Source organism: Nyctibius grandis, chromosome W (genome assembly GCF_013368605.1).
Source record: "Nyctibius grandis isolate bNycGra1 chromosome W, bNycGra1.pri, whole genome shotgun sequence".
NCBI classification, from domain to species: Eukaryota; Metazoa; Chordata; class Aves; order Nyctibiiformes; family Nyctibiidae; genus Nyctibius; species Nyctibius grandis.
Genome location: NC_090694.1, coordinates 8400170 through 8420377, shown reverse-complemented (window position 1 = coordinate 8420377; position 20208 = coordinate 8400170). Strand labels below are relative to the sequence as shown.

At 43.2% G+C, this 20208-nt stretch overlaps 1 protein-coding gene across 1 annotated transcript in view; it reads left to right on the top strand.

Annotated features, from left to right (window-relative positions):
* LOC137675688 (5'-AMP-activated protein kinase catalytic subunit alpha-1-like) overlaps positions 1-20208 on the top strand; it is a 64239-nt gene that overhangs the window by 24305 nt on the left and 19726 nt on the right. The window contains 5 exon segments of the mRNA XM_068421858.1: positions 222-315; positions 1732-1875; positions 3677-3765; positions 10354-10578; positions 12463-12949. Of these exon segments, the coding sequence (XP_068277959.1) occupies positions 222-315; positions 1732-1875; positions 3677-3765; positions 10354-10578; positions 12463-12949 (1039 nt within the window).

The window sequence follows — 20208 nt, the reverse complement described above, 5'->3', positions numbered from 1 at the left end:
GTAGGAAATACAAATTCCCTGCTAGTCTTGGCAATGAAGGCATCACATAGTGAAAGGAGAGGAAATAGCTTCTGAAAAAATATTAGAATTCCAGTAGCTATAAATTGGCTGATAAATTTTTTTAAAGTATACTTTTATCTGACTCTCTACACAACCATGGTTTTAACGTAACTAACTACTTTTACTGAATGCATAGACTAACAGATACCTTCTCTTATCAGGTACCAGGTCATCAGTACACCAACTGACATTTTCATGGTGATGGAATATGTTTCAGGAGGAGAACTTTTTGATTATATCTGTAAAAATGGAAGGGTAAGAAGTAGTCCAACTCTACAAATCAATGACTTGCATTCTGTTATTGCTTTTGCAACATTACTGTTGAATGTTTGTTTTTTATGTATTCAGCATTAATTTTGCAGTTAGCAATTAAAATATATTTTATGACTACGTCTTGTTCTGAAACTAAAAATGGTTATATGTTAACACGTTTCAGATCTTTATGACTTTAGCATTTTTCTACTCTACTGAAGAATAAATGATACGGATATATTAATTTACAATTACTGTGTGCAAACTGGATGGACGTGTTTTCAGCTACTCCAACTGGATACTATTTCTTCAGTATAACCTATTATTGGAAAGCTTCTGTCGTGCCTTTATTACCCTCTTCTACTAATAGAATGGTTTCTGTGAAAGTCCTAAAGTCACTTTTGACAAACCATCTAGATAGCTGGGATACTTTTAGTTAGTTGTTGTCAGTGTTCGCGAGAGGGCACGGAGACACTGCACGCAGACCGATATGATCATTAAGCAGATCTCGTTTATTTTCGTATCTGAGGGTACATTTATACTATTCTATTGAGGGTACATTTATACTATTCTATTTTTGTGCGCACTCCGTGTATGTGTCATTTCTATTATGATTGGTTAGTATGGTTTGTTCACACGCCTCTATATTAGTTCTGATTGGCTTATGCTAAAAAGTTATATCTTGCAGGTGCTGCATTCTTTCTTATTTTTCAACTTCCCCATATCTTATTTTTCTCATAGCCAAGGTCCTCAACTTCCCCCATATCTTGTTGGTCTCATAGCCAAGGCCCTTGTTCTGTATTATGATTGGCTAGTTCATTATCACCCCATTACCACCCCCTGGACATGCCTGGACATAGCTCGTTCAGTACCTCGTTCCCACCATTGTCCCGTGGGAACCCCACAAGTTGTTAGACTGAGCGAACTTTGATGTGGATTAGGGTGTTTTTATAGGAAATGCCAAGCTAAGTCTGCTGTTTGGGGCTAGCTGCTAATAGGAGCATAAGTAGCATCTAAAATTTATCACTTCTGTACTGAGTGTCAGCAGCTTTTGTCAACTTAAATCTTACACTGTGCTTAAATATCAGTTAATTAATATTCTAATTAGACAAAATTAATGTTTGGGTGCTAATATTTCTAATTACTGAGTATATCACATCTGCCTAACTAATTTCAAAAGTGTGATTGAGAAGTTCCAGTGACTTGAGTTGGTGGATATTGGTTTAGTTTAGTCATTTTAGAGCTGTAGTACAAACAAAATGACGTAAGCTATGAAGCTTTTTGCTTCAAGTTCTGATCATCTGCTGTATAAAGTATCAAAGCTATGGATGATAACTTGGGAAAATTTCCTTTAATTTATATAGAGGAAAACTAAGTTATCTTCCACTGTCTCAAAATTGTTTAAAACCTTTGTCTTAGCTTGATGAGAAGGAAAGTAGACGTCTGTTCCAGCAAATCCTTTCTGGTGTGGATTACTGTCACAGGCACATGGTAGTACATAGAGATCTGAAGCCTGAAAATGTGCTGCTTGATGCACACATGAATGCCAAGATAACTGACTTTGGGAAGCATTGATATTTTATATCTGATCACATTTCTGGTTTTATTTAGATCCTGTTAATTACTATGGGAATATTTAATAAAATGTGTATACTTGAATATCCTGGTGGTGGGACATAATACGAGAAAACCTGAAGAGTATGAATGTAAAACAAAATGGTGTTCCTGCACATATGTAGAATTTGTTTTCCTTTAAAGCTTTCTCTTCAAGTCAGGTATTTTCTGTGACTGGGTGAAATTGTGAACTACCTTTTTTGGTCTTGCTTAACAATATTTTCTCTGAAATGCTAAATAGGCTTAGTTCCCTACCTTGCCACTTCAAAATTGACTCTCTTACTGCCTGTTTCTCCATCTGTAAAATGCAGATGCTTAACTATTGGAAGTACAGTGCAAGGACAGTTAATCATGTTTAAGAACCACATTGCTCTAGTAAAATATACTACTCCTCCTGCGAAACTACTCTAAATTCACTTTAAAAACTCTAAAGATGTGATTGAAAAAAATGTAATTGAAGCATAAAAGGTAAAATAAGAACAGTTAATTTTGCAAACTCCTGTGCTTTTTGCTATATAGCTGCCTAACTAATCAGAAAGCTTAATTGTTTATACTAGCTGTTTAACACAGCTGCTGAGAAGACTGGTAGCTAGTTCTTGGAACTATCTGAATCAGGAAACCTGACAGTATAAGCATAGTAAAGTATCCATACTGCTACATCATCATGATATATCTCTTGTAGGTGTAGTAGATAATACCTGTCCTCGTTAAAGCACTTGGAGGTCTCTGAAAGATGCTAGGTAATGCTGAGTATTCTAAGTATATCTTAAAAGTATGGTGTTCGAGTATGTGGGTGCTGGGGTTCATAGTGATTTCTTAAGTGTAGAAATAGGAAATGCTTTGGGTGAAATGACTTACCTGGTAAAGAAATTAAGTATAGTAACTTATAAAATATCTTCCTGTAACTCAAGTATCAGCAAAGCTGTAGTACTCAGTTAATCACGACAAGCTTATTAAACAGGAACTTAATAAAAGCTTTTGTATATTAGAGTATAGAAGCTAGCCAAGCTGTGTTCTTTTATATTCCCCCACCTCTAGTAAAAGGGCATAATTCTTTCTCTGAGACGGAGTTCTCAGGCCTGTAGTAATCTTGATTATGCAGCCTCCACTGAGGAAACTGGAAGATATTTTCCACAGCTATTCTAGAAGTGGTAATTCTTTACTGATCATAGGATATGCTGAGGGCTGGTGAATGAAGATGACCTAGTTCTAAAGTATGCTTTAATCACTAACAGTATCTAAAAATCAAGCTATACTAAACTGCAGTGATTCAGGAACCAGTTGAAGTAATGTAGGTGTCTAAATTGTGGCAAAGCTGTGTGTATTCCTCAGTTCCCTTATGCTGTATAACCTCTTATAGAATTTCGGCAATTCTGTGGTAGCATCTTCCACTTCGGCATTTAGAAGCAAATGTGGTTTTTAAGACACTTTCTTATTAATGACCAAAATCCTATCTTGCTATGCTGCTCTCTCCCTTAGAGCAACTTTGTTTTCTGTTATGCCTGTGTAATCCAAAATGGACTGGTTTTTGTCTTGGATTGATGTTATTCAAATTTCTAGTAAACTAAATGCAGGATCATGTGGCATTCTCATATAAAAACTTCAATAATTCCAAACGAAGTTGCTTCCTTACTGAGATAAATTAGTTAACTTTCTAATTTGAATTACTACTGATTTGTTCTAGGTGGTATATGCAGTGTGAAATCATTTTGCTTTCTGAATCTTTAGTAGTTACTCTTATACACTTTCAGGTCTATCAAATATGATGTCGGATGGAGAATTTTTAAGAACAAGCTGTGGTTCCCCTAACTATGCTGCACCAGAAGTAATTTCAGGAAGGTAGTTTCTGTTGTATGCATGTGTGCATGTACTTCAGTCATTTTGCTGCTTAATTCTAAAGGCTACAAAACTAGTGCAGTTGACAAGCCTGATGCTGAGGAACTGTGGGCTGAACTCTTAATTGCCTTGATAATTTTTCGTAAGTACTTAAGGCTTCAATGAACTAGCTTTGAATAGTTCCTGTAAGGTGGAGGTGATGTCTTGTGGAAGACCCTCAGTCTGCAAACAGCTGTGCTTTACTTGGGGAGCATAAGATTTGCTTGGGAACACTGCACTGAGAATAGTTTTTGCTTGCTTCTAAGATAAAGGAGCCGAGACCAGTTCACAGGGCTTTTTGAGGCATGTAACAAGTAAACATGTGTGGAAGGTCAGTTCTGAACACAGAGCTGAAAACAAGGAATGGTTGTTGATGTTTTGAGTCCAGAACACTGGCTCTTCCCAGAATGGGTGATGAGTGCTTAGCGTGTGAATGTTGATGTTATCTTGAACTGCCTAGTCTGGCTCCTGCATTGTAGCAGTTAAATAGGGTAGTAGCATAACAATAAAAAGCCTTAGGCCTTTCGGCTTCAGGCCCTTGCATCCTCGATCTCAGAGTCTGTGCCTTCCTTGCCGCCCGCCGCAAATGGCGCCCGAACAAGGTTGAAGATTAACGAAGAAGCGGCGGCGACTCTGATCGAAGGATTGTCAGGGGCTAGCGCGCGCCAGGACCGGAGAGTGAGTCCCCAGGACCGGAGAGTGAGTCCCCAGGACCGGAGAGTCCCCAGGACCGGAGAGTCCCCAGAATCAGTGAGTTCCGCGATCGCAATAAACATGGGACAGGCTAGTTCCCAAGAGCATAAGCTCTACACTGAGGTATTACAGCGTATATTACGCGAACAGGGCTATAAGGTCCAATTAGCGAAATTGGTGCAGTTATTAGTATGGATCAAACACAACTGTACCTGGTTCCCTGTATCAGGGACTTACGATGCAAAGATTTGGGCGAAAGTGGGAGTAGAAATACAAAAACGGAACACGTTGCAGTCTGATATTCTAAAGGATTTAGAAGCAACGTGGAGGGTTGTTTTTATAGCAGTCTCTGCGCTCCAGCCTGCAGAGGAGTATTTGCAATCTCTGGCATCCACTCCTATTAACACCTTAGTGGATGTGAAGGAGCAACAGGAGCCTGTATATGAAACAGTCTCCGGAGAATCAGACGATCCTTACGATCTTGATTTCACAGATCCAGACATACAGTCCAATTTATACCCACCATTAACATCGGTAAAAGAAACGGCTGCAGCTGTCCCTTCGGTAAGGGGGGTCTCGCAGCCGGCAGCAGCAGCGGCAGCAGCTACGGGCAGAGCACAGTTAACACCAACAGCTCCTCCGTATCCTGCGTCTGCCGAGCCACCTATTGGCTTTGCTGAAAAGGCATCAGAGTCTCATGTAACGAAATACAAAACGCTGGCAGAAAATTGTAGAGAGGAAGCTGCTCGTAAAGGAGATTTTGCCATGCTGACGGCGATGCCGGTAATCTATCGTCCATATCATTCTCCTGAGTATCACTACCTTAGTTATGAAATGATTAAGGAAGTACGGGCCGCGGTGAGAGACTATGGTTTGCACAGTAACTATACTTCAAATTTAGTAACAGTCATTGGGGAATCCTATACTATGACACCACATGATTGGAAGTCACTTTTACGGATGATTTTAACACCTGCACAGTATTCAATGTGGCTGGCAGAGTACCAGGAAGCTGCTTCTGCAGACACTTTGGAAAATAGGCAAGAATATTTGGGAGTTAATCAGTATGAGACACCAGAGGTACAGGCACGGTTACCTCGGCAGCGTTTACAACAGATCTCTGCATTGGCTTTAAAGTGCCTGAAACGCATTCCGGAGGCAGGGAAACGCCAGCCCTCTTTTGCGGCAGTCAGGCAAGGAGCTCAAGAACCCTATGTTATATTTATTGATCGTTTACAAACAGCACTGAGCAGGCAGATTGATGATGAAAATACAGTAGAAACGCTGTTATTACAATTGGCTTATGAAAATGCAAATGCAGATTGTCAAAGAATTTTGGGCCCTCTAAAAAACTCTTACAAAAGTATAGCAGAATTTATTAAAGCCTGTCAGAACGTGGGTTCTGAAGAGCATAGGTCTACTTTACTTGCAAGTGCCTTGGCTCAGCAACTCGTTGTGGGACGAGCAGAAATGAAATGTATTGAGTGTAATCAAATGGGGCATATTAAAAAGAACTGCCCAAAGCCGACAGTAAAGAAAAAAGATGAGCAGAAAGGAAGGTTCTCCCACAGGGCATGATGAACAGTCCCACAATTTGTCAGTTAGTGGTCTCTGCTGCAATAGAGCCGACTCGAAGTATTTTTAAACAGTCTCTTATTTACCATTATATGGATGACATTCTCATTGCAGCTTTGACACAGACAGAACTGATGAAAACTGTAAATCATCTAAAAGACTCCTTACAACAATTTGGGCTTCATATTTCCCCAGAAAAAATACAAACAGAACCGCCCTGGAAGTATTTGGGATGGGTACTGTTTACCAGAACCTTACGGCCACAACAACTTCGTTTGGTAAACAATATCTCTACATTAAATGGTTTGCAGCAACTACTAGGGACAATTAACTGGATTCGTCCTGTGCTGGGTATTTCTATTGAAGAGTTAAGTACCCTGTTTAACACCTTGAAGGGGGATTCAGATTTAACTTCGCCTCGAATCCTTTCTGACAAAGCAAAACAAGAATTGGCATTGGTAATTCAAAAACTTACAACTTCCCAAGCAGGACGTATAATCTTACACTTGCCTCTTCTATTTTTTGTGATTCACACGAAATTCCAGCCTTATGGGCTATTTGCTCAATTGACAGAATCACAGCAATTAGTTACCCTGGAATGGATTTTCTTATCACACACCTTTGCAAAAACAATTATGACCCCTTTGGAGATGGTCATTATGGTGATTCAGAAAGGACGGTTCAGGATACAGCAGCTGACAGGTCGAGACCCTGACATTATTTACCTACCCTTTCATAAGGAAACGCACATTACTCTGATGAGGGACAGCCTTGAATTTCAGGCTGCTCTGGCTGATTATTTGAATGATATCCATTTTACTTTGCCACGGAATAAAATCTTGCAAGCCTTACCTTCCCTCTGTTTACAGCCACAGAGAGTGATGGTGCCTCACCCTATAACAAATGCAAAAACGGTTTTTACAGACGGCTCAGGTAAAACAAAGAAGGCCGTAGTAGCCTGGAAAGAAAAGGCACAATGGCAACACACATCAATTACTGTGGAAGCGTCCACTCAGATTGTTGAATTGTCTGCAATACATTTAGCTCTGACATTGTTTGCAAGCGAACCTATTAATATTGTATCAGATTCACTATATGCTGTTGGCGCTATTAACCGCTTAGAAGCTGCATTTATCAAAGAAATTAGCAATAAAGAGCTGTATAAACTTTTCCTTGCTATTGCAACTCTGCTTCAGCAACGACAGCATCCTTGCTTTATTGTTCATATTCGGTCTCACACTCGCTTGCCAGGACCTCTGGTAGAAGGGAATGCAGTAGCTGATAAGTACACTGTTTTGCCCATAACATCATCCTCCCTTACTCAACGATTTCAACATGCACAATTATCTCACTCCTTTTTCCATCAAAATGCTCGCAGTTTACAGAAAGAATTTGCTCTCACAAAAACGCAGGCTCGTGATATTATTCAGGCATGTAACGATTGTCAACTATATAATACTGCAACTTATCATGATGGTGTAAATGTCAGGGGACTGAAGGCTAATGAAATTTGGCAAACAGATGTTACACATTATCCACCTTTTGGCAGGCAAAAGTATGTTCATGTTACTGTGGATACCTTTTCTGGTTATGTTGTTGCTTCTGCAGCTACAGGGGAACGGACTCAGGATGTTAAGAAACATTGGACAAGGTGCTTTGCACTTATGGGCCTCCCTAAACAAATAAAAACAGACAGTGTATCTCAAGCAGCGGCCTTATTCCTACAACAGTGGGGTGTGTCTCACGTTACAGGTATCCCGCACACCCCCACCGGACAAGCCATAATTGAACGGACACATCAAAACTTGAAACACATGTTGCAAAAACAAAAAAGGGGGAGTGTAGCCACAGCTCCTCAAGAACAATTAGATATGGCTGTGTTCATTTTAAATTTTCTAAATCGGTCATCTTCTCGATTAGATACCACGGCAGTGGAACGACATTTTCAGGCTAAAGTTCCCTTTACACAAAATCCTAAGGTTTGGTATAAAGATCTGCCAGGCCCAACTGATTGGCGTGGACCAGTAGAATTGTTGACATGGGGGAGGGGATATGCTTGTGTTTTACTCCCAACAGGTCCTCGTTGGCTACCTGCGAGATGCGTGAAGCCATACCATGAGCTGGAGAAACCACAACCAGAACCCGGTACCAGAAATGCAGACGCTGAAAGCACAGGGACCACGCAAGCAATGTAGAACAGTCAACCCGACACCAGGCATTACTTGGGGAATGCTGAAATGACTGGATGAGCACGCAAGTAGCATGCTGCGAGGGGTCTTGGGTGGTCTCTGGTGGTCGTGGTCCCCCCATAGTTGTGCTGTCTGCTGTGTGACTTCGCTTCCACGCAAGTGTGGTTAAGGCCTTTCTGTTGACACATGCAGGTGGCTCTGAGGAGAAGATACTGTTTTGGTTCTCAGAGCAGTTATCTCTTCTAGAGCGTGTGAATCAAGTAAATTTGGACACTTCAGGGATGTTGTTCACAGTCTTGTTTATCTTTGACCTTTCTTCGTAATTAGTGATGCTACAGCATTATTGTATAGATATCTATGTTTATTCCTTTTTCTATATGTATTTATTGCATGCCTCTGTATATTGCTCTGCTCTACACCCCGCAAGCCAAATGTGCACGTCCAGCTTTGCACTCCCCAGGAGAAGCAGTCTCTTGAGCGAGGGGGTAGAATGTGGGAATATAACGGAAGATGGGCGAGGAGGATTGTAAACACGCTCAAGTGACTTGCACCTGGGGTGTCAAAAAACACATATATCATACTACTAACTGTTATTTAGTCTTGTGTGCTGGACAAGTAGAGCATCTTCATTCAAATAACATAGGCCTGTGATAAGACTCAAGGGCACCTAATTGTTTATGCCTGAGATTCCTGCCCTGCTGTGAGAAAGATCAAAGCACAGTGGAAAAATGCCGCCTGGCAGAAATCCCTAATATACAGGCGAAGGCAGCAGGCCCGGAATCTCTTTCACTTTCTCTCTAGCAGGAACTGAACTCCGCGGTGCCTGCGTCCCTGCTTGTGTGCCTTTGCCCCAAGTGCTGCTTCAGAGACCTGGTCTGCAATCAGAGGACTCTGAAAAGCCGAAGCCCACATCATGACCACCCTTGTCATCAAATAAACAAAAAAGGGGGAAATGTGGAAGACCCTCAGTCTGCAAACAGCTGTGCTTTACTTGGGGAGCATAAGATTTGCTTGGGAACACTGCACTGAGAATAGTTTTTGCTTGCTTCTAAGATAAAGGAGCCGAGACCAGTTCACAGGGCTTTTTGAGGCATGTAACAAGTAAACATGTGTGGAAGGTCAGTTCTGAACACAGAGCTGAAAACAAGGAATGGTTGTTGATGTTTTGAGTCCAGAACACTGGCTCTTCCCAGAATGGGTGATGAGTGCTTAGCGTGTGAATGTTGATGTTATCTTGAACTGCCTAGTCTGGCTCCTGCATTGTAGCAGTTAAATAGGGTAGTAGCATAACAATAAAAAGCCTTAGGCCTTTCGGCTTCAGGCCCTTGCATCCTCGATCTCAGAGTCTGTGCCTTCCTTGCCGCCCGCCGCAATGTCTGATGTCCCAAATTCGGTGTCTACAGTGTACCTGAATTGGTTTAAAAATCTCACAGCTCGGATCTTGGAAGTAGAGGTACAGATAGATAGAAATACAGGCAGTGTCTGCTGTGAAGTTGAGTAGCAGTGAAATATGTGATGTAGAATAGGTATTCAGTCTGAAGGTAACTTCTCCCTCCCCCCCCCTTTTTTTTTTTTTGACTCGGTGATTGTCAAATCTGCTGCTTTCAGCTACCTACCCTAATATCTCTTGCTGATTGGAGGCCAAATGTATGTTTTATTCAGGCAGTAGCATAGATGTGACAAGTTCTGCTATATGGACTTGTCTTAAACTTCTCAGCCTCCAAGATTTGGAGGATAGATGACTGCACAGATTCCACTCAGTGATAACAATGTATAACATGGGCTTTCTTAGTAGTAGGTGCAATTTTCATTCAGTTTACCATTGTCTTAAAATGTATCTGTGGATTATTTTTATACAATAGAGAGGAAAACTAAGTACTTGTGCCCTAGCTTTTGTTACATATTTGAAGGGGAAGGACACTAGAGTTCAAGGGAGGCATAGCACTGAAATGATATAGTAATTGTAGATTAGTTGTCCCAAGTTCACATGCTCTTAATTAATGTGATACAATGTAAGAAAGTAGGAAAAAAAAAAACACAAAACAACTATTTAAATGTATTAAACACAAATTGCTAATAGTGAACTTTTTCACAGATTATATGCAGGTCCAGAAGTAGATATTTGGAGCAGTGGGGTTATTCTCTATGCTTTGTTATGTGGAACACTTCCATTTGATGATGATCACGTGCCAACTCTTTTTAAGAAGATATGTGATGGTATCTTTTATACCCCTCAGTACCTGAATCCATCTGTAATTAGTCTTCTGAAACACATGCTGCAAGTAGATCCAATGAAGAGAGCAACAATCAGAAACATTAGGTAAAATGTTAACTGATGTCTGATCACAGGATGCTGGAATGGTAATCTCAGTGAAAATATGCAGAACGAAGAAATCATTCATATAGCTTGTCCCTGTTTTATAGTCTGAGATGAAAAAATCAACTTTTAGTTGTTTGGCTTTAGCTCTGATGGCTCTGATCTCCAGTGGCCAATGAAGTATCTATTGGAGGTCACAGTAAAACAAATATATTGTTACATATAGAAATTCTGAGAAACTCTAGTTTTAAGACTGCTAAAGCAAACCTATTTACCTCCAGAATGGCTTGCAAAAACTGCACTGTATTGACTTCTCTGGGAAAAAAATTTCTTTGCTGTTAAGAACCACTATTCTGTACTGTAAAAGTCTGAGAGGAAGTTATGGCTATTAAACCTGATAACTGCCACTTTTATTCATATTTCTGCAGACTCTGAAAAATCATCTGTTGAGGCTGAATATTCCATGTGTACAATGGCACTTTCTATTCTAGCTTCAAAACCCTGGAGTGAACTTGTGTATGAGCGACAATTACTACATAGAATACTGATAAGTTAAAGCTTGTAGCTACAGATAGCCATCACTGGCTCCAGATTCCAAGATAGGATTCTGGAGAGGGTGACTGCTTTGACAAGTGCGCAGTGGGTAGAATAAATAAATGGTAGCTGATAAAGTTGTCCTTCATGCAGTAGCTTAGTTAGGTTTTTCTGTTTCCTTTGTAAGAAGCTCTAAGGAGAGAGCTCTGAAATACTACCTTAGTGAAAATGCTTCCTCTTTTAGGGTTGGAAGTTAGGAAGTTGGCAATGTTCGTGTTCTTTCAGTAGAACAAAAAATGTGGTGCACATATCCCTTGCTACTTTATTACAATGGGAAGTACTTTCTTGCAGAAATCAAAGGACTGTGAGAACTTAGCTTAAGTTCATATCCACTTATCTAAGTCATGTTAAATAAATCCGGAAGAGAAGTGATGTGAAAAAGATGTTGAAAAATGTTGACTACAGTCCATGGATGGATTTTGAATACTAAACAATTATCTCCTGTTAGCCATGAGGCATGTCATCTCACAGTTTAAAGGACAAACTCTTGAGTTTAATTGAATACCTTAATTTTTCTAGGGGAGTGTGTGTGCATGCAAGGGAAGAGGCCGGCTGCAATGAGTGGCAACAAAATACTCCTCTTGACTCAGTTATTCAGCTAGAGCTGTGCTTTGTAGTCATATAGGAAAAGCTTTTTCTACTTCCAAATTAATTGCTTGCTTATGATGAAAGTACATTTTGCTCAATGCATTTGTGCTGAGGCATGTTCTCAGGCTCATACTGACTAGAGCTTGATCCATATAACTGCTCTTAAATCTGTAGCAAGTCTTTATGCTTTCTGAATGAAAAAATTATAGGCAGCTTGTTGGGGTGGGGAGCATGTGACTTTAATGTTCAAAAATCCTTGTCCAAACATCTACCAAAGAAACTATTCAGTATCAAGACTTCATCAATTTGTTATATATTGTCATGTATGTATTTGGGGAGGGACAACTTGAGTAGCATACAAATTTCAGTTGAAAATATCTCAAAACTAAGATAGTGGCAGTAAAAAAAAAAATTATATAAAAAGCTGGTTGATGAGTTATACAAAGATATTTTTGGAGATCAGGTAGTTGAAACTCTTGCAGGAAAAGAGGATTTTTTCAGTCTCCTGCAAAATGTCTAGCAAAATCTTGTGAAGGAGGTGATTACATTCCATTATGTACTGTTGTGCTGCACAGAAGGGGACTTGGACTGACAACTGTGGGTTTTCTGTACAGACTAATAATAATTTTATTTTTTAAATAATTTAATACTAAAAAGGCTTGCTTTACATATATATACTCAGACTTTGTTTATTTCTAAATCTAGGGAACATGAATGGTTTAAGCAGGACCTTCCCAAATACTTGTTTCCTGAAGACTAATCTTATAGTCCTACCATGACTGATGATGAAGCCTTAAAAGAAGTGTGTGAGAAGTTTGAATGCACTGAAGAGGAAGTGCGAACTTGTCTATACAGCCAAAATCATCAGGACCCTTTAGTGGTTGCTTATCACCTCATTATAGATAATAGAAGAATAATGAATGAGGACAAAGACTTCTACTTCGCTACAAGCCCACCAGATTCTTTTCTTGATGATCACAATCTGTCTCGCCCTCATCCTGAAAGAGTGCCATTCTTAGTAGCTGAAGCACCACTTCCACGCCATACTCTTGATGAGCTGAATCCACAGAAGTCAAAACACCAAGGTGTAAGAAGAGCTAAGTGGCACTTGGGAATACAGAGTCAGAGTCGACCTAATGATATCATGGCTGAAGTTTGTCGAGCAATTAAACAACTGGATTACGAATGGAAGGTAAAAGAATAAAGGGTATGTACAGCAGACAACAGTAAATTTTTGTTTGAGCTGTGTAATTACATAGCCTAGAAGTCTGAAACTACATTCTCTTGTGCTGGAAAATAATCTCATGTGCCTGTGCTGACTGCTTGTGCTAGCTGTGCAGGAAGGGTTTTGGGGGAGGCTATTTATGCGGACAGGAAAAAACCTTGCTAAGGTTTAGCGTTTCTACTCAGGCTATGGGAATATGTTGAGTGGTGGGGTGTTTTTGTTGGAAAAAAAAAAAACCACAACAACAAAAAAAAAACATTCTGACAGGTAAGCCTGAAATCACTTGATAATACCAATGAGTTGAAATGAGGAAAAAAAAAAAATATGTGGTGCTTCTCAAGCAGTTCTATGAGGAGAAGAAACTGGACTCCACACAATCCAATGTGAATCAAAGTGAAGACGCTTTATTAAGCATAGGCTGTCCCTTTTATACATTTGTACTTTCACTAGCTGCAAGCATGTGCATTGCTATTGGTTAATATTACTGTCCACACTTCAAGCACACTCTTCTTTGTGTTGATTGGTTACTGCTCTGCCACTGGTCCTTTTTTGATTGGCTCCATCAGTTCCTGTTTCTTCTCCTCCATGTCCAGCTCCCCTCAGCTACTCCCTCAATTCTTGTTTGCTCAACTGCTGGTTTTCCTCATTTCTTCTCTCCAAGGTCAGCTTGTTGACACTAACTACATGACTCTTGTCACGCAGCTAGGCCCTCACTCCATACTCATACATCTGGCTCATTACATGACCATTCTCCTCCAAAAACCCCTCTACAATTCCCCCTTTCTTTTCTTGAGCCAGAAAGGCCGTGTTTATCATCCGCTGCAGGGCCCTTTGCAAGCAGGAGAATAAACACGGTAATACAAGCATGATAATTAATACAAATCACGAACAATCCCATTAATAGCATTTTAATCAATCCGACCAGCCACCCTCCAATTCCCAAATTACCCAACCAGTCATCCAGAAACCCATGCTGTTCCCATATTTTCTGTGTGGCATCCATGAGCTCTTTGATCTGCTTATGAATTGACTTGGAGCGATTGTTCAGATCCATGCAACACCTCCCATCAAAATCCTGACATCCATGACCATGTGCTAATAATAAAAAGTCTAGAGCAGCTCTATTTTGTAAGGTAGCATGTCGAATACTATCTACATCATTGGCTAATGCTTCTAAAATTCTAGAAGTTTGGTTAGCTCTTTTTGCAACCTAGCAAGCTAAATTTTGCCTGGCCTTATGTAGGTTAGTATGGTTAGTATGACTTTTTGCGTAGGCATTAGTAGACTTAATTTGCTTATCGTACATGAACCTCCCACCTTCTTACTGGGCAACCTTGGCCAAGCCCTATCCCCGCAAATTAGGAATAAACCCTTTGGTAATTTTTGCTTTCCGATCCGTTTAAGGGGACCCCCACTAGACATGTATGAAAGGGTTGTTCAGGCTGAGCTAAGGAGGCACAAAACTGCGTCTGGTTCAGGCTCCGCATCAGAGTCACCCAAATGTTGTGACTCCCCTCCCAAGGTGTCGCCGGAAGGACTATCGGCTGGTGTCCTCTTGTCAGCTCCAGGATCCAAAGCAGGCTTAACACAGCTGGTGGGAAACCACCGTGGCCCTGCATCTGTGGAGACACAAGCATACCCACGTCCCCAGGTAATTAAATGTAGCACAATGTCTGCTACATAAGCAGAGTCCGTAACAATGTTTACAGCACAATGTGAAAATGTTTTAAAAGCGACAATGGCAGCACTAAGTTCAACCAATTGAGGTGATCCCTGTACTAAATGCACCAATTCCTGCCATTGCCTTCCGTCATACCAGGTAACTACTGCTTTTCCCGATTTTTCCAGAGCCGTCAGTAAAGACCGTGGGGCCTTGTACTGGGCTATCCGCTGCCAGCGGCTTTTGAATCACTTGTAACTCTGAATGAGCTTGTAATAATTTGTGACTGGGAAGATGATAAGATACCTGCCCTTCAAATCCTTCCAGGGCCAATTGAAATGGTAAACTGTTTGCCATACACCAGCTTATATAATCGCGTTCAATGGGAATTATCAGTCAGCCGGGGTCTCGGCCCGTGAGTTGAACGCCTCGTGTGCGTCCTTCCGTGATTATTTTTGATATCAGCTCAATCTGAGTGCTCACTGTTTTTTTGTGGTTGAACGGATAAAAACAGCCACTCTAGAACGTGTAGCGGATCCTGCCAGCGCTCATTCCACTGGCCCAGTAATCCCATGGGATGATAGTTGGCAATGGCCACATATAAACTTACTGGTGTCTCTAAATCCACACGATGTACCTTTTTCTGTTGCATACCATTGACATATTGTGGGACTGTTTTTCATGCCTTGCGGTAATACCGTCCACTGATATCGTTGACAAGGCGCCATGTTGTTCCTACTAGGTATTGAAAAAGATAATTTGCATTTCACAGAATCACAGAATCACAGAATGTTAGGGATTGGAAGGGACCTCGAAAGATCATCTAGTCCAATCCCCCTGCCGGAGCAGGATTGCCTAGACCATATCACACAGGAACGCGTCCAGGCGGGTTTTGAATGTCTCCAGGGAAGGAGACTCCACAACCTTTCTGGGCAGCCTGTTCCAGTGTTCAGTCACCCTTACAGTAAAGAAGTTTTTCCTCAAATTTAAGTGGAACCTCCTGTGTTCCAGCTTGCACCCATTGCCCCTTGTCCTGTCAAGGGATGTCACTGAGAAGAGCCTGGCTCCATCCTCTTGACACTTGCCCTTTACATATTTATAAACATTAATGAGGTCACCCCTCAGTCTCCTCTTCTCTAAGCTAAAGAGACCCAGCTCCCTCAGCCTCTCCTCATAAGGGAGATGTTCCACTCCCTTAATCATCTTTGTGGCTCTGCGCTGGACTCTCTCTAGCAGTTCCCTGTCCTTCTTGAACTGAGGGGCCCAGAACTGGACACAATACTCCAGATGCGGCCTCACCAGGGCAGAGTAGAGGGGGAGGAGAACCTCTCTCGACCTGCTGACCACACCCCTTCTAATACACCCCAGGATGCCATTGGCCTTCTTGGCCACAAGGGCACACTGCTGGCTCATGGTCATCCTGTTGTCCACTAGGACCCCCAGGTCCCTTTCCCCTACGCTGGTCTCCAACAGGTCTGTCCCCAACTTGTACTGGTACATGGGGTTGTTCTTGCCCAGATGCAGGACTCTACACTTGCCCTTGTTATATTTCATTAAATTTCTCCCCGCCCAACTCTCCAGCCTGTCCAGGTCTCTCTGAATGGCTGCGCAGCCTTCCGGCATCTCAGCTACTCCTCCCAGTTTTGTGTCATCAGCGAACTTGCTGACAGCGCACTCTAATCCCTCATCCAAGTCATTAATGAATATATTGAATAGAACTGGTCCCAGAACCGACCCTTGCGGAACTCCGCTAGACACCGACCTCCAACTGGACTCTGTCCCGCTGACCACTACTCTCTGGCTTCTTTCCTTCAGCCAGTTTACAATCCACCTCACTACCCGATCATCCAGACCACACTTCCTCAGTTTAGCTGCGAGGATGCTGTGGGAGACCGTGTCAAACGCTTTACTGAAATCAAGATAGACCACATCCACAGCTTTACCATCATCTATCCACCGGGTAACATCCTCATAAAAGGCTATCAAGTTGGTTGAGCAAGACTTCCCGTTGGTGAAGCCATGCTGAGTGCCCCTAATGATCCCCCTATCCTTGATGTGCCTAGAGACAGCACCAAGAACAAGTTGTTCCATCACCTTTCCGGGGATGGAGGTGAGGCTGACCGGTCTATAGTTACCCGGGTCCTCCTTCTTGCCCTTTTTGAAGACTGGAGTGACATTCGCTTTCCTCCAGTCCTCAGGCACCTCTCCTGTTGCCTGCGACTTAGCAAAGATGATGGAGAGTGGCCTAGCAATGACTTCCGCCAGCTCCCTCAGCACCCGCGGGTGCATCCCATCAGGGCCCATGGATTTATGGACATCCAGGTTGCTTAATTGGTCCCTGACCCAGCCCTCATCAACCAAGACAGACTCCTCCTCTATCCTGACTTCTTCTGAGGCCGCAGGGGTCCAGGGCTCCTCAGGACAGCCTCCAACAGTATAGACAGAGGCAAAGAAGGCATTCAGTAACTCCGCCTTCTTTTTATCCTCTGTCTCCAGGGCCCCCACCTCATTCATCAGTGGGCCCACATTGCCTCTAGTGTTGGCTTTACCTGCAATGTATTTGAAGAAGCCCTTTCTGTTGTCCTTGACCTCTCTTGCAAGGTTTAATTCCAAGGAGGCCTTAGCTTTCCTAGTTGCCTCCCTACATCCTCTGACAACAGACTTATATTCCTCCCAAGTGGCCAGCCCCTCCTTCCACGATCTGTACACCTTCCTCTTCCACCTGAGTTTGCCCAGCAGTTCCCTGTTCAACCATGCAGGTCTCCTGCTACCCTTCCTTGACTTCCTACCTGTTGGGATGCTCTGATCTTGAGCTCGGAAGAAGCAGTCCTTGAACGCTAACCAACTATCTTGGGCCCCCTTACCTTCTAGTACCCTGTCCCATGGGATTTCCCCTAGCAATTGCTTGAAAAGGCCAAAGTTGGCCCTCCTGAAGTTCAGGGTTGCGATTCTGCTAGCTATTCTGTTCCTGCCACATGAGATCCTGAACTCTACCATCTCATGGTCGCTACAACCAAGGCTGCCCTCAACCTTCACCTCTTCAACCAGATCCTCCTTGTTAGTGAGGATCAGATCCAGCAGCGCTCCTCTCCTAGTTGGCTCATCCACCATTTGCATCAGAAAGTTATCATCAATGCACTGGAGGAACCTCCTGGACTGGGGATGGCTGGCTGAGTAGGCCTCCCAGCAAATATCAGGGTAGTTGAAATCCCCCACAACAACCAGGCCCTGTAATTGAGAGACTGCTCTCAGCTGCCTGTAGAAGGCCTCATCACCCTCCTCATCCTGATCAGGTGGCCTGTAATAGACACCCACAACAGTATCACCCCTGCCAGCCTGCCCCTTAATTCGCACCCACAAGCTCTCAACTCGCTCCTGATCTGCCTCTGGACAGAACTCAATACATTCTAGCTGCCCACTCACATAAAGAGCAACTCCACCACCTCTCCTTAGCAGCCTGTCTTTCCTGAACAGGACATAGCCATCCATGACCACATTCCAGTCATGCGAGGCGTCCCACCAAGTCTCTGTAATTGCCACTAGATCATAGCCCCCCGACCGAACACGGATTTCTAACTCCTCCTGCTTATTCCCCATGCTGCGTGCATTGGTGTACAGGCATTTCAGGGAGCGAGCTGGGCACACCGATTTCATCCCAGATTCACCCCCTGATTTCACCCCAGGGGGATGGGGGGCCTCCTGGTCTACCTCAACACTAGAGCATTGCCCCAGTGGTGCAAGCCCAGCTACCACCCCATCCCCCTTCGAATCTAGTTTAAAGCTCTCTGAATGAGCCCTGCTAATTCCTGTCCCAGAACCCTTTTGCCCCTACGACATAAACCTTTCCCATGTATCACTGTCACGCCTGTTGTCTTATAAAACCAGCCATTATCAAAGAACCCAAAGCCCTGCCTGTAGCACCAGTCTCGTAGCCAGGCGTTAATAGAGAGAATCCTACTATTCCATCCCACGTCATCACCTGAAAATGGAAGGAGGGAGGAGAAAACAACTTGTGCCCCAGACTCTTTCACCAACCGTCCTAGGGCCTTGTAGTCTTTCTTCATCCCCCTCAGACTACAGGATGCAGCTTCTTCCCCACCTGTCTGGAAGATCAGCAGGGGGTAGTAGTCTGTGGCCTTCACCAGGTTGGGGAGTTGCCTGGTGATATCCCTGATTCGGGCTCCAGGCAGGCTGCAGACCTCCCTGTGATGGGGGTCAGCTCTGCATATTGGGCCCTCAGATCCCTTTAGGAAGGAGTCTCCAACCACTAAAACTCTTCTCTTCTTCTTTGTGGAGGAGGTAGCTATACGCCTGTCAGGTTTTTCTGACTGTGGTGGGACCTCTGATATAGGTTGCCTCTCCACCACATCCCCGTTGGACCGGCTGTATTCCACTAGGGCTTCATATCTATTGCTCAGAGGCACCTGTGGAGGCAAGGTAGGCAAGGAGGGCACTCGCCTTTTGCCACGGCCATAGACTTGCCTCCACTCACTCTTCTCCTCTAGGTTATCGTTTTCCACCTGAGAGGGGCAGATTTGTCAGCTTCATGTAAAGGAATGGTGAAAAAAAACAATCTTTCAGATCAATAACCAAAATGTATAGTCTACATCAGTAATTCCTGGTAAAACAAATAGACCTTGCAAGGTTACACTAGGACGCCCGAGTAATAGTGCACTTAACCCGTTTCCAGTGGGTCCCACAGCATTCATTGGTACCTTATGCACTCTGCTATTCTCTATTGTGATTGCGGTTGCTGTGGTAACATCCAGTCCGGCGCTCCCTGCGGTTCGGGCTGTGAGTTAACTGCTTAGGCCTGGAACTGGTGGGGAAGATTCATTTGTGTCAGCACAAGGTTCCCCCCCGCGTTCTTTCTCCAGTTTCCCTGCACTCTGCAGCTGGTTGTTATCAGCTGACCTTGAGCATTATACTTAGACCTGCACTGCTTCACAAAATGCCCCAGCTTCCCACAGCAATGACACATCAAAACAGAGTTACCTCTCCCACTCAGCTTCGCCTTCTTAAGGCAGTTTTTCTTAAAGTGACCTTCTTGCCCTCATGTATAACAACGATGAACTACCTTAACTGCTGCCGCAAATGTTTTTGTTAAATGCTCCATCTGAAACGTGGTGGTTCCTACTTTCCCGCAAGCATCCATTAGTTCGGTTAAGGTGGGGTTACGATTTGCCATCCCTGCAATAACTTTCCTGCAGTCCTCGTTTGCGTTGTCCTTCGCTAACTGTAACAACAACGCTTCTTTAGCAGCCCCGTTTTGTATTTGTTTGTCTAAGGCAAATCACTCCCCAATTGAATGGCTCCCATTCGGGTGGGCTGCTTCCATCCCCTCAATATACCAGGCAAGCTAATACCACGCCACCCATAGCAGCCGCGGCCCCGAAATCACCGTCCCCAAGTGCATGCTCTCTTAACTTTCTCCAGAACCCGGCCGGGTCCGGGCCAGACACAGTAACCTGGACTCGCTGCAGCGTGAATAACTCCTCCACACTACCGCCTGACTTTCCTGACCCTCGGGCTCTGCAGCAATTATGTCCCACATCCACCTCTTCAG